We start from the raw sequence: 15,430 nt of genomic DNA on the forward strand, positions 1-15,430 counted from the left end.
CGTATAGTTACTGTCCACCACTGGTATTAGGGTTTCCCACTCTACCGAGAATTGTTATGATCAAGCAGTGTAATGTGGCATACAATAATTCACCTCATTCTACTGGGGTTGGAAATTAACATGGATTGACTGCTCAGCAAATTCAAGCACTTTAAGACAAATGAAAGATGCTGACGCTCACCCTTTCAGCCAGCGACCGGGTGTTGGCTGTACTGAGGAGCCAGAAGGCTGCTCCGGGCAAATGATCAAACTCTGGTTTCACGGTTGAATTGCAAAGACCTCAATAAACACCATGCTCAATAATATTTACTTGGATGATATTATTATTTGATGTATAACTAACCGCAATAGCCCTATGAAGTGATGCAACACTAACCTCAGATAATTCATCACACAGTACCAGTGGAAGCTACTGTATGTAACATACAGTAACATAACATCCCACCTGGCATAGCAGACAGCAACCTGTGTTTGAAGGCAAACACAATTACACATTTAATGAGAAGTCTATTTTTCTGCAGCGTTAGGGAAAAGTCTTGATGTCCTTAAGCAGATAAAACGTAAGTATTGAACCATGTAACTATATATTAACTATATTGATTTGATTGTGAAATGTCAGGAAAAAAGATGTACCATTGTTTTGGGCTGAGATTGGCACATTTCCTGGGGCAATCTGCCCAGATCATGCATGTCACACGTGTCTTCTTCTTGTTTCGTTTTTTACTCTCAAAAAAGCATTTTCAATGTAGCGCATTTGAAACTACATTTGTGCACAATGCACATCATGGGGTGATCACTGCTTGCTTCCTTTGAATTGTTTTATTTTTATTTTTGTTTATTTTCTTTTTATTTTGTTGCCTAGTGAGGTCAACAGACAAAGTGACATGAGTGAGATGAAAAAACCTGAGTGAAATGTGCCAATGTGAACCAGAGACATCGGTAGTAATCGCACGTTTCACATCTCATCTTTTTAAGTTGCTTTGTTTACTCATAGAAGAGTCTCAGTGGTAGTTACAGGCAGGGCTACAGATAAGGGGTTACTTCATATATTTACATATATGTTTAATGTATAATAATAATACACAGAATTTATATAGCACTTTTCTCTGTACCTAAAGTCACGTTATAATAGGCTCGGCTCCAGGATGAAATGACTGAGGGGGCAGCGAGAGGGAACATCATTTTTTATATAGTAAAACAATATGTACATAAAACTTAAACTGAGGGGGCAGCATTACAAAAAAATAGACAACTTTATTAAGAGAAAACTAGTTAAAAGGCTAAAAACCAAGCAAAGATACCATCAAGCTAAAACTAAAAGCTTGATGCTTGACTAGACAACAGCTTGCTTGTTTATATAATTATGCAAATTACTTATTAGGAAAGTTCTGAAAAGGGGGACGTGTAAAGGTAGCTGAATATTTTCAAACCCTAATTTCCAAAACATATTTATTTTTTATGTTATGAGAATGCCTGTTTTATAGTACATTTATGTGAGGATTCATGGACTGTCTATGACATTTATTTTCCCAAGCAGATGATGTTAACGGCATCCAGGAGCTTCACATGGCTTCTTCCACTGCCCTTCTTTCTGGCCCTACTCTGGCTCTGTCTACCATTATCAAACTGGTTCCGAGTCTCGGACCAACTGCTCAGGGCAGAAAAACAACAGGTCACAATGCTGATATGGCATTGGCCGTTCGGAGAGTCCTTTGACCTAAACTCCTGCGAGGCCAAGTTCAACATCAGAGGCTGCCGTTTGACCGCTAACAGAGAGCTGTTCGGCATTGCGGATGCCGTCCTCATCCACCACAGAGAGATCGAGTGGGATTTGTCTAATTTGCCCCGGCTGCAACGGCCACACTTTCAGAAATGGCTGTGGATGAATTTTGAATCGCCCTCCAACTCTAAGAGAATAATTGGCCTAAATAATCAATTCAACCTGACCGTGAGTTACAGGCGGGATGCAGATATGAGTTTTCCCTATGGTTCCATCATCAGGAGGACCAGGGAGAAGACGCCTGATATCCCTAATAAAAACAAATTAGTCTGCTGGATTGTGAGCAACTGGAGCCCAGAACACAAGAGAATATACTACTACAAGGCCCTTCGCAAATTCATCCATATTCACTCCTACGGAAGGCCATTTTACTCCCAAGTCAGAGAGAGCGAATACACAGAGATCGTGGCGAGCTGCAAATTCTACATGGCCTTCGAGAACTCCATCCACGAGGACTACATCACAGAGAAGGTCTACAGGCCTCTGGGACTGGGCTCCGTTCCCGTGGTGCTCGGGCCTTCCAGAGAGAACTACGAGAAGTTTATCCCCGGAGAAGCCTTCATCCACGTGGATGACTTCTCCTCACCTCAGGCCCTGGCCCAACGGCTCCTCTATCTGGACCAGGACACGGTCAGCTACCAGAAGTACTTCACCTGGAAGAGGGAACACAGGGTTAGTCTCACCTTATTCCCCCTGCAGACTGTATGTCACAGCTGTGATTACATAAGACAACACTATGGCAGGAAACAAACTGTTAACAATCTGTACGAGTGGTACTGGGGAAAGGATAGTGTACAGGAATGGTTGTGATTGATACCCACATGATGAAACCTCTGAAACCTCTCTAACGTTTGTTGATTGACAAACACATTTTCAATCTTCCTTTGTCATCCTTTTATGTTTTGCTGAGAAATCACAATTGATTAGAAGGAGTGTCTTTATTTACAAAATAATATATATAAATATACTGTATGTATCAGGGGGCCAGTTATCCAGATTTAACATGAAACAAACCCGGAACTAAAGGTTCCTACGATTGGCCACTAGTGTCGCTGTTTTCCCCCCGGCTAGTACCAAAAGGAATATGTTCTCCATTGGACCCCATTCATTTTTCCTGAAGTTTACATTAGATTGTCTTACCTTGATAAACATAGTCACAACACAAATACTTTATGGTTCCTGTCGCTAGTTTAAAGTCTCCTTTCAATCACCATGATATGCATTTTGTGAAAATAATGGTCCCGGCACCCATACAAGGGCAAAAAAAAGCTTCATTTTCGCTCTGATAGAAACCAATGGGTCACATGACGGTTCCCACCGTCCATATTCTTTACGGTCTATGGTAGGCTATATATGATCATTCAGTGGTAGCACTGAAGTGCCAGGCAGACAACAAAAGCAGAGCAGAGTGAAATGAAAAAAAGTAACGAATGACAATAATTGTTGTATCTGAATGTATCTGATTGTGCCTAAAAGCACCAAATCAGGATTTTGAGGTCAAATCTGAAAAATGTACAGATTACTTTCAGAGCATGCTCAAACTTCAGTCTAAAATAAAACAAAAATAAACAAACCTCCAACAAAACAAACAAATCACAAGTGACTGGTGCATAAAAAAGACTATAGGGGACACGTAAAGTAAATGTTGGCAAGACTGTTTGATAATTACTGAGAGAGTGGCTTCTTGGAAATTGTTTTCAGCTGAAAAAAACTCACTTGCAACACAGCAGAAATGACTGTCAAAAAACATTTCCTGTGTTTACAACTTTTAGACTAACACTAAAATGACTTACATGGGGCTGCATAACAAGTGAACCAAGGTGCAGACACAGACTGTAATAATGTAAGAAATATTTACCATTAAGACACACCCTAAGGGCGAGAAGCCTAAAGAAACAACAGAGTCTGACATAAGATGTCCATATATGGGCATTCCCAGATATGGGCTTAATATTGATTACAACAGGGATCTCCATATATGGGCATTAAAGGGACAAGGATGGAATAAATTTGCAAGTGTGACTCACGTCGGGACACCACACTTGTTATCATGAGACCGACACAATATGTCAATATATGGGCATTCCCAGATATGGGATTAATTTTGATGACATTAGGAATCTCCATATATGGGCATATACTGTAAGGGACAAGGACAGAAATTATTTGCAAGTGGGGTTGCCGTGACTGATTGATGCACATGAACTGCAGGTTTTCATAATAAATGCAACCTACAGTCGCAATAACAGAGCATGAGACTATGAGTGTTGCATGTTTTCTGTTGTTCTTTTTCATTTTTTTCAGTTCCTAAATACAGCTGAAAACGGTTTCGAAGAAGTGAACGATATAATCTTATGTAATCTTCCTGAGAAGAAGTTTGGTCAATATTTATGTTGGTATTTACGTAATTTCGGAGAGAGAACCACATGTGCAGAGCTGCAATAGAATGCAGAAGTGTGACACTACTACACTACGTGTCTCTGCAAACATTGGATCAACTTGAAACGTTTCTGGGCATTGATAAACCATCTTAAAACTGAATAACACAACAATGCTAAGAGTCTAAAAAGCCGTCTGGGGATTGATAGGAGCAGCACAATCTGTTTATAAATCTGCTTATAAACAGGAGATAAGCTTCTAGCTAACCGTCTTTGAAATGTTTCTCACTAGGACCCTATCTTCTAATGTTCTACAGCAAATCAACTATAACTATGATAATTTGTATTCAGAGTGAGATGCCCTTGTTTCATATAATATAATCATTTAATGAATGTATTCATTTATAAGGACAACACACATTAATGGACACCTCTGTAAATGTGCCAGTGTTGGAAACCAGCATAATGCTATCTAAATGTCATACAAACATGAATGGAATGCTTATTTTAATTAATATTCAAGTGAATCAACACTTTGGTTGACTTTTATATCAAACATTGGGCATCGTATAGCCTCCAATCTCCTGTGTACCACCAGTCTGAGGCTCCATTTCCCCACCCCTTTCTGGTTTTGTGGCTGCACAGCATGGGGCAGGTTGACAGCCAGCAACTGTGATGTTGTGTTGTTGTCCATGCCTGTCACATTTTTGGAGCGGTGAAAGCGCTCCCAATAGACAGGTATGTCTGTGGGTGGGTGGGTGGGTGGCTGGCTATGTCTGTAGCCTGGCAATACCTTGAGTGGCCACACACAACACACAAGTTAAAGGAGGGGCGCTGTTGTGCAGGCACACACACACATACACACGCACGCACGCACGCACGCACGCATGCACGCACACACACACACACACACACACACACACACACACACACGGTATAGCTGCTCAGATTCACCGCTCCACTTCGAACCGAGGTTTGATTTTTATTTACATATACAGTATATTTATTTATGTATTGACTGCCATGTAATACACTTTAAACTCCAAACTTAAATGTTGTAAACATAAATATTGGTTGTAGACACAGACTTGTAGATCCCACTGTATTGCTATAAACTGTATTGATAAATTACATAACTTAAAAACTATAGGGTACACTCCCATAGTAGTCAATAAACAAGACAGGTTCCAATATTATTGCTCTTGTGTGGATCTGTGATATTGATGATGACATCAGTCTTGCCCCAGCTGAACGTTCTACATCTAATTCGTTTTTTTGTCTTTCACTTTGCTTGATTTGATTGAGGCATTGTGTTGTAGGTAGAACCTTAGCTAGCAAATATTGGCAATATATTGACAATAATCATCACGTGTTTATCACATGTGTACTTGATCTTTGAACAAAATCTGTAACAGTAGTAGTAGTAGTAGTAGTACAGTACCAGCTAAGATTCAGGAGTTTTAGCTCAAAACAATAGCCTGGTATAGCGCCACCATGAGGCTGATTCTGAAGATTTGGGGTGGAGAGTCTTCCTCGGCCTGCTGTGTGCATGTGAAGTGTGACAGTGATTGGTCCAGCAGTTTAAAGGTTTAGCTGTGTAATGTCACAGACACAAAAACAATGGATGAAAACATGATCTCTGCTTCTCTGCCTCAATGCCTAGTGGAGATTATCTGCAGCAGTATTAACACTTTTGCTTTGTTTGTGCATGTCAGAAAAGGTCTTTATCATGTGGAGTAAACAGGACATAATCTAATCATTTTATTCAGCGCTTATCTAAATTAATTGTCAATCGGATTCATTTTAGATTTGGGGTTTTGCGTGCAGCTGATAATGCAAATTAATGTTTTTTTTTTTTTTTTTTTTTTTGCTTTTGGCTATAATTTAAACGAGATTTCATGGCCACCTACAGAAGTCTATGGTAGCTCTCACACAAATGAAAAAGGTATTTATTTTCACATCTGTTCGCACTGTGCCTTTTTAGCACTTTTCTCTAAGAAAAGTAAAACAAAATAATACAAACAAAATATTCTCAAATAAATGGCCAATACCAAAGGCACACTCAGAAGTGTTAGGCATATAATATATTCCTCATAAGCAGCAGCTGCAGCAGAAACACTGCCACTGTGGACAGCAGATGTGTGCGAGACGCTGCCGCTGCTACAACACTGACGCCACGCTGAGGTGGTGCTTCCAGTGTGTGTGTGGGGCTTATTGCAATGTGTTGTTGTTGTTGTCACACGTTGTGTTTGAACTCACATCCAAGACTTGAAGATGGAACATTGATGTAATTATGGACAACATGTTCTGAGCCATTACCTGTGTTCAGCTGAAGTGCAGTCATTACACAGACTGCGCACCATTTTATCAACCGACAGAGTTTGTTCTTCTTCTTTTCTTTTTGCATGTTAATATGCTTTATTTCAGACAGTAGAATATCAATTAAATCAGTTGAGTAGAGACTACAGTCAGTGCGAGTTGACTACATGTGTAGTCAACTCAGTGCGAGTTCACTACATGTGTAGCATACCTTTTATAACTGAAAAAGAAGAGGTTCTGTGCTCATAAAAGGTTGAGAAACCCTGGTGTAGAGAGACAGGAAGGACACGGAGAGAGAGAGAGAGAGAGAGAGAGAGAGAGAGAGAGAGAGAGAGAGAGAGAGAGAGAGAGAGAGAGATGTGAATCAGAAAGACATGGCTCTGACTCAATCCTAGGTTGTTGCGTTCACTATAGACAGTCAGTACACTAACTGTTGTGCCAGTTGTGATAACAAATACGGATGAGATTGTCATGAAGGCTGTCTTGGATCAAAAAGGTCAAAGGAAAGGTCACAATCAAAATCAATGTCAAACTTATATAATCACAGATATGACATGGCAAATCTTGGTACTGTAATTGCGACCGTAGGTCTCAGTTTACTATGAAACCCGGCAGATCCTGTCCGTCAGTGAGTCAGTCAGTCAGTCAGTCAGTCAGTCAGTCAGTCAGTCAGTCAGTCAGTCATATATGAGATCCCTGATGTCATCAATATTAAGCCCATATTTGGCAATGCCCATATACGGACACACCATATGGCCAAGTCAGAATTAATTTGCAAATCAAGACTGCTGACTATCATCACATGGATATCCATATATGCTGACTTCATCAAACCCTGGATATCCATACATGGAGACGACTGGATCATCACCTAGATCTCTATATATGGAGCTGACTCGTAAATCTGATTCCCAGATGATGCCCTGTTAGGGTAACCACACTAATAGAATTCCTTTTATGCCCATCAATATTAAGCCCATATCTTGGAATGCCCATATATGGATATATTGTGTCAGTCTAACCAGTGTGGTTTCCGCAACACGAGTTACAGCTGCAAATTAATTCCATCCTTGTCCATCCTTTATGCCCATAATGGAGATCCCTGTCCCGATGTCATTAATATTAAGTGTATATCTGGGAATGCCCATATTTGGCAAAGCCCATATATGAATACAGAATTCATTTGCAAATCAAGACTGCTGACTATCATCACCTGGATCTCCATATGAAGATCACAAACCCTGGATATCCATACATGGAGACGACTGGATCATCACCTAGATCTCCATATATGGAGCTGGTCAATACCTCTAAATCTGACCTCACGGACTCCATATATGGATATAGCTGACCTGACCTGTTCTGACATCACAGTGATGACTCGACCAGCTCAGCAGAAGGGTATACATGCCAAAGCACCCATGTGCATGTGCCCATGTGCACGCACCCATGCATGGGCTTCTCACCCTTAGGGCGTCTTACTGGTTGTATGCTGTTGGCAGAAGCATGCACCCTATTAGGTGCAAAATAATTTATTTGGATCAATGCTATACTTGAAAGAATTGCTGGAGGAGTTTCCACAAGACTCCTCTGTTGAAAACTGCAGTAATTGTGATCTGTGTGCTTTGCAACATAACATTCATCTTAGCAATCGAGCTACTCTACACAGTAAAATCCTCAGTGCCCATTTATGCATGTGTAATCCAGAGAGTGAAGTTTACAGGTCTTTTTGGTTACATTTCTCAGAGTTAAATTAATCCTCAGAATTTTACGGTGTATTAATGTAGTCATGATGGAGAATACCATGTCCGGTCACAATAAAAATGTCAACAATATGAACAAGCAAACTGTACTGGGCTACAAAGAACCATTCTCGTTTCCAAAGAATTTCTGCCAAGCTAAATGTATAAACAATCATTTTTCTTGGCAGGTGCAAGAACTTTCGTTGTAAAGAACAATGGTAAGTGGGGTCCAGGGACCCCCATGGGTCCTTGGGGTCCCCTGCAAAATGATTTGATATAGCATCAAAATCAAGCTGCTACACATTGTCTGAAGGAAGCTGGAAAAATACACGTTTTACTCTTATTACACATCCATTTTAACCACTTTAAACATACTGTATGTGTATTAATACACTATTTGAAAATAGACTATCTACAAGCTCACAACGAGTTGCATTGCTATTTTCAAAAAATAGGTAAATGAAAAACTGAGAAAAATGTGGAATATTTTTCTAAATATTTTAACAAAACAATCTTGTATGGGGGTCCCTGGCACAAAATATTTTCAGATGGGGGTCCACGACCTTGACGTGAAAACGTTTGAGAATTACTGGAAAAGAACAAGCAAACAGAAGTTACTAAATGATGGGGAAGGTGAGAAGATAAATAAAAAAGAAATGCTTGTTGTGCAATGCCTTGACCAGCAGGAAGCACTGCAGCCCCATCACACACACACGCTTTACTTATACAAACCATAGGACTGCAACAAAACCATTGGGGACAATCTGAGATGAATATTTATGTATGTGGGAAAATTAATACCATTTGTCATATAAATGAATAACTGGGCTCAAATTAGAGGTTGGAGAAATGGCTGAGATGATGGTGTTGCTTAATGCTTAATTGAAGCCAGCTTCTAATTAGCTTGGCTATTATCATCCAACTTAGGAACAATTACAGATTCTTAAAAACTTTAAAGATGCAGAGAATAGGGCCGGGGCCCCCTGGAAATGAGTTTAGCCCATTTAGACCGGGTATGCATAATTGCGAATTATTATTTTATGCTTTAACTATTGAAATATATCAGCACGGTGCCGTAGATCTGCTATTTTTTAAAAACTGTGAAAATTTGAATTTTGACCCGATTTTGACCCGATTCTATAAGTGTCTTTTGAATCCTTCAAAGGTTTTTTGAAAAACCTATGTTTCTATGTCAGTGGTGATATTATATATGATATATATAATATGATATACAGTATGATATGATATGATATGATATGATATAGTACTTTATTGTCAGTTCACACTGAAATGTGTTTGTGACACAGCAGCCATTTATGTGAAACATATATACAGACATTTGACACAAAGGAACAAAACAGAACAGGATTACATACATAGATAATAAAGACAAGAGCAATGTCCACCGCCTAGCCTACCTCTGGCCAAGCTCCTGATTAAGCCTTAAAGTCGACTGATGGACAAAGGACCTTTTTACTGTACGTGGTTCTCAAACTTTTTCATATGAAGGACCCCCAAAATGATATGTATTTGGCCATGAACCCCCATCTCAAAATATTGTTATCAGGGACACCCCAGAAGCAAATATTTGAGTTACAAATGTTCCCTTTAAAAAAGATATATATTCAAAGATTTGCACACATTTTCATGTCTTTTTCAAAAAATAGCAGATCTACAAGCTCGCAGCGCGGCACTCGCGCTGTGAGCTTGTATATCTGCTATTTTTCAAGTTAAAGCATTGGATAATTCTAGGCCTAAATGAATTTAAAGCTCCTGCATTGTGAGGATTTCTAATCTTTGTCCTTGTGTCAAAGCGTGCACCCACTGTGACCTCTTCTTAATTCTCGTCCTCTAGAACATTAGGTTTTGGCTAAGAGTTAAGTCTATTTCCCTTATACTCTCCTTCTTATCATGTCTTCAGCCTCATTACATGCTGCTATACTGTAGGTGTTCAATCTCTTAACCTGACGTATGCTTCACTGGATGACGGTGCCACGCAACGGAGACAGCACATATACGCAATCTCACAATGTGTCGTGATGGGAGAGTGTTTTTTGCAGGTCTGTCAGTCCGAGTGTATCAAAAAAGCAACTTGGTTAAGGCAGCGGAAGCTTGTGATTGGCTGCGCGGAGGTGACGAAAGTCGGGGGGATGGAGATACACCTAAACCTAACCTTAACCCGCCTAATCCTAACCTCAGTAAAACTAACGCTGGTGAATGCTAACCTGGTGAAATGCTAACCTGCCGACACTGGTGAATGCTAACCCGGTGAATGTTATTAAACTGGTCGGACCAACGGTGCTTAACCCAGTTGCTTTTTTCCCACTGAGCATGCCGTCTAAAAGTGGTCTAATAGTGGTATAGAAAGTGTTTTAGTCGTCTAAACTTTGACTAGATGACTAATAGATGTCTAATAGTCGTCTAAATATAGACGGTCTACATTTAGACGACTATTAGACATCTATTAGTCGTCTAGTCAAAGTTTAGACGACTAAAAAACTTTCAAATCTATACCACTATTAGACCACTTTTAAACAGCATGCTCAGTGATACAATCGGACTGAGAGACCTACAAAAAAAACACTATCCCGTGTCGTGATGCGCCAACATCGTGATCTTGCAGATCTGCCATTTCCTGCGTTGCCGACTCCTTTGTATGTGTGAGTATAAAACTGACATTACAAGGCAAATGAAAGTTCCCTTACGCCGTATCTGTCACACCATTTTCCTCATTTTCATTTTGAACTCTCGTCCTCTCCTCCTCCGGTGTGGAGACAGATGACACAGCATTGGCGGTGCAGGATGGAGTTGTGCGCCGGGGGTATTGAGGCCCCCGCACGCCGACTCCCTGTGGTTTTCATAAGAGTATAATTCCTCCTGCTTGTGTCTGCGCTGCAGGCTGGCGGCGGGCTCTGATTGTGGCCACACTGTGCAGCTGCCAGTGTGAATAAATTGCTCCGAAAGTGATGTGTGCTGCACACACCGGTCGGAGCTTTACCTGAGAACAAAGCACCGCGGATTTTAACCTTCAAATACCTGGAACGCGCCCGAGTTGTGTTCGATTTTAACCATTTCAACCTTTATTTTATGCCTTAACTATTGAAAAATAGCAGATCTACAAGCTCACAGCGCGGCACCGAATGCTGCGCTGCGAGCTTGTAGATCTGCGAAAACGAAAAATGTGTGCAAGTCGTTGAATATCTTTGACCCAATCTTTGACCCGACTTCTAAATCCTTCCTCTAAATCAGTGGTTCTCAAACTTTTTCATGTCAAGGACCCCCAAAATTACATTTATTTGGCCGCAGATCCCTATCTCATCTAGGGACCCCCCCAGAAGCAGAGATTTGAGTTACAAAAGTTTGCTTTGAAAAATATATATTGAAAAATGTGCACACATTTTCACGATTTTTAAAAAACAGCAGATCTACAAGCTCGCAGCGCGGCACTCGGTGCCGCGCTGTGAGCTTGTATATCTGCTGTTTTTCAATAGTTAAAGCGTTCAATAATTCTAGGCCCTAAAATGGGTTAACAGCCTTGCACCTGCGCCAAGAATTCTGCCATTGGACCACGGATACCTGCAGGGCATGGAGGCTGGCACTCCTGACGCGCGCACATAAAGTTGGGGTCGGAGCTGGCTGGTGGGGATTGATAATTTCTGACCTGTTAGCCAATCAACATCCGTCCCACCGTCACCCCATTTATTGCAAATGGCCGTCAGCCAGCGGCTATCTCTTCTTCTACCGTGTCTCTCTCTCTCTCTCTCTCTCTCTCTCTCTCTCTCTCTCTCTCTCTCCCACCTGCCTTTGAATTATTGAGCTCTTTCTTTCAAGGGGACCACTCCCTCTCATCACATGTGTATAGAGGCCATCAAGTTTGCTTCACCGCTCCTTCACCCCCTGCTACCCCCTGCACCCGCCGCCCGTATATCGCCTCATGACATTGAGGAAATCACTCACATGTCCCTCACTTACTTCTCACTCACTCCGCCACTTGCTCGCTCTCAATCTTATTCCTGGTCCACACACCCTATATAACCTCCTCTCTCTCTCTCTCTCTCTCTCTCTCTCTCACTCTCATTCTCCGCCCGGTTTCCCTCTTTCACTTTTCAATCCCTCACCCTCTTTTCCTGCAACGTTGCTCCCACTCTTTTTTTTCCCCTGACACTCAACACCAGCCCCCCCCTCTCCCCCTCCTCTCCCTCCGCTCCCTCTCCTTGTCCCCCCCCTCTCTCTCTCTTTCCCTCGCTCTGTTTTTCTGTAATGTCACGGCCCACTGCTGGATGTCACCGAGTTGATGGAGGGAAAAAGCGGAGGGCTGAGGCAAAGGGAGGGGCCTGACAGTAGCGTGTGTGATACGTGGGCGCGCGCGCGTGTGTGTGTGTATGTGTATATGTGTGTGTGTGTGTGTGGGTGTGTGAGGTATAAAGCCAAGTTTATACTTCATCATACGAAGGTATGCAGTTCCGCCGAAAATAACTGACTTCCCATGCAGCGAAGAAAACAGGGACACATCGCTTAAGAAGGAAACGGAGAGAGAGAGAGCAGTGGATATGGTGGCGGTGTGTGTGGGGTGGAGTGGGCACTGAGAGAGAGAGAGAGAGAGAGAGAGAGAGAGAGAGAGAGAGAGAGAGAGAGAGAGAGCGGGGGAGAGAGAAGGAGGTTATGATAGAGACACATTATGAACGGGAGACATTGTGCCTGCGGGTATATGATGCTAGTGTAAAGTGCTTCAGCCTGGTGAAAACACAGTAGGCAGTTAGAGCACCCCTCCACACCCCCCACCCCCCCTTACAATAGAGCCATACCGACTCCTGCTTGTGACTCCTCTAATGGTGTTCCATTACAGCCTCCCAAGGGACCTCTCTCTCTCTCTCTCTCTCTCTCTCTCTCTCTCTCTCTCTCTCTCCATCTATCTCTATCTAAACACACACACGAAATGCACACATACTGTTCACACACACACACACACACACACGCACACACACACTAAACACACAGCGCCAAGTCAGTTTCCGTTGCCTTATTACACAATATATGTGTCACTCCAAACGCCAAGTGCAATATCTGTCACCGGAGCATTCTCGTAGAAGGATTGTTACTATGCAAAGCGTCCCTTTGTTGCGCTATCAAAACACGCTTTTATTCCGCCATCAAATGTCTGCCCGCCTTTAAAGGGATTTTGTTGGCTGCAATAATTAAGGCCTACGCGGCCCGCACGATTGCATCTGACGTTCACCTTGAGGAGGCCCACAAAATCCAGACAGACATCTGGTTCTGTATAAACCAGAACCCAAACTATTTCAAAATCAACATATCATCGTTGTCGGGCAGAAACCTCCTATCTCCCAAGTTTCAAATTTGCAAATGTTTTCGCAAAGTTAAGCACTGCTTCATCATACAAGGCCATCGCACAAAAGTAGTGAAAACAGCTGATCTACAAGCACACGCAACGCCTCGTACCGCGAGGCGTTGTGTGCCTGTAGATCTGCTGTTTTCACTAGTTTAAATCATTTTAAAAACATTAAATACAAAACAAACGGTTTTGGACGTTTCCACCCGACAATGACGATATCCTCTGGCTGCAGCCTCCCTACGAATTCACAACCACTTGTAAAGCACTGTGAGATTGAAGATCGGCTATTTTCAGCGTTTCTTTTAAGCAATATTTTGGTCTTTTCTAGCCTGTATTTCAATTGTACAGTGGAGATTGACAGGAAAGAATCAAGGAGTGAGACGCAGCAAACGTCAGCTATCACAGCAATGATTCGCGACGCAACTCCTTGCAACATGGCGGTCGGCAGTGGCTCAGGAGGTAGAACGACCGTCTTGTAATCCGAAGGTTCTTGGTTCGATACCCCGCTCATCCTGGCTAAGTGTCGAACTGTCCTTGAGCAAGACACTGAACCCCTAACTGCTCCCAATGAGCAGGTTGGTGCATCCTTGCATGGTTTCCTCTGCCATCGGTGTGTGAATGAATGGGTGAATGTGAAGAACATTGTAATGTAAGGCGCTTTGGAGGAAGCGCTATATAAATGCAGTCCTTTTACCATTTAACATGCAACTACTTGCAACCATCATCCCATCTGCATTGGTGTGGACTGGCCTTAAAAGCGGTTTTGTTGCAAGGAATTGCATTGGTGTGGATAGGCCTGTCACAATTATTACATAATCGTCTAATCACAATTATTTGACGGTAATGGCAATTATTTTGTCATAATCGTCATAATCGTTTCCATGTTGAAAAATGTTCATATATTTTCAAACATTTTCAAAAATAGTGGAAATAGCCGATCTAAAAGCTCACAACACGTTGCATTTACAAGTTGTGAGCTTATAGGTCGGCTATTTCCACTATCAATGTTCAAGTATAAACTTGTCAAATATGTCAATCATTTCTTTGTATATTTACTTAGTTTATGTGTCATATCTGCCATGTGCAACATCAAAGCCCACACAAGCCACACAGAAATGCATTTGTCAACAACAAAAACACAATTAAATCGTTAATCGCAATTATTTGAGTGACAATTAATCGTCACGTGAAATGTCATAATAGTGACAGCCCTAGGTGTGGACTGGCCTTTAAGTCTGCATCAGAGCCTATGTGCTACGCACCCACTCTGCCATCGGCATCCGTATTTTCCCAATTATAACAATAATGACATGCCCAAAGTAGGGACCACAACAATCTTAGCGCCCAGCCTCCACTCACTGTGAAAACCACCAGTGTGAACTGAGTTCAAATCCTATTTGAAAAGGAGAGAGAAATGCTGCCGTCAGGGATGTCGCACCAAATTCTGGGCCCTGGGTACTTTAACTATTGAAAAAAATAGCAGATATACAAGCTCACAGCGCGCGCTGCGAGCTTGTAGATCTGCTATTTTTGAAAAATCGTGAAAATGTATTGAATATTTCAATTCCTTCCAAGGTTTTTTGAAAAACCTGTTTCTTTGTCAGTGGTGCTCAAACCTTTTCATGTGAAGGACCCGCATAACGATATGTATTTGGCCTCGGACCCCCATCTCAAAATATTTAGTTCGAGGGACGGCCCAGAAGCAAAAGATGCATTTTGGCCGCCGCGCTGTGAGCTTGTATATCTGCTATTTGTCAATAGCTAAAGTAATTAAGGCCCTAGTAACTCAGTCCCACTTTCCCCACCCTTGTGGCTGCCGTCTCTCTCTCTCTCTCTCTCTCTCTCTCTCTCTCTCTCT

At 41.9% G+C, this 15,430-nt stretch overlaps 1 protein-coding gene across 1 annotated transcript; it reads left to right on the forward strand.

The window, feature by feature from the left end:
* Positions 1 to 1,540: 1,540 nt before the first annotated feature.
* LOC308282945 (4-galactosyl-N-acetylglucosaminide 3-alpha-L-fucosyltransferase 9-like) lies at positions 1,541 to 11,135 on the forward strand (the record flags this gene model as incomplete). The annotated part of the gene is made up of 2 exons (XM_080723334.1): positions 1,541 to 2,452; positions 11,118 to 11,135. 2 exons carry the CDS (start codon positions 1,541 to 1,543, stop codon positions 11,133 to 11,135), a joined length of 930 nt encoding a protein of 309 aa, XP_080579460.1.
* Positions 11,136 to 15,430: the final 4,295 nt, after the last annotated feature.

Source organism: Nannobrachium achirus (assembly GCF_963921795.1).
Source record: "Nannobrachium achirus genome assembly, chromosome: 4".
NCBI classification, from domain to species: Eukaryota; Metazoa; Chordata; class Actinopteri; order Myctophiformes; family Myctophidae; genus Nannobrachium; species Nannobrachium achirus.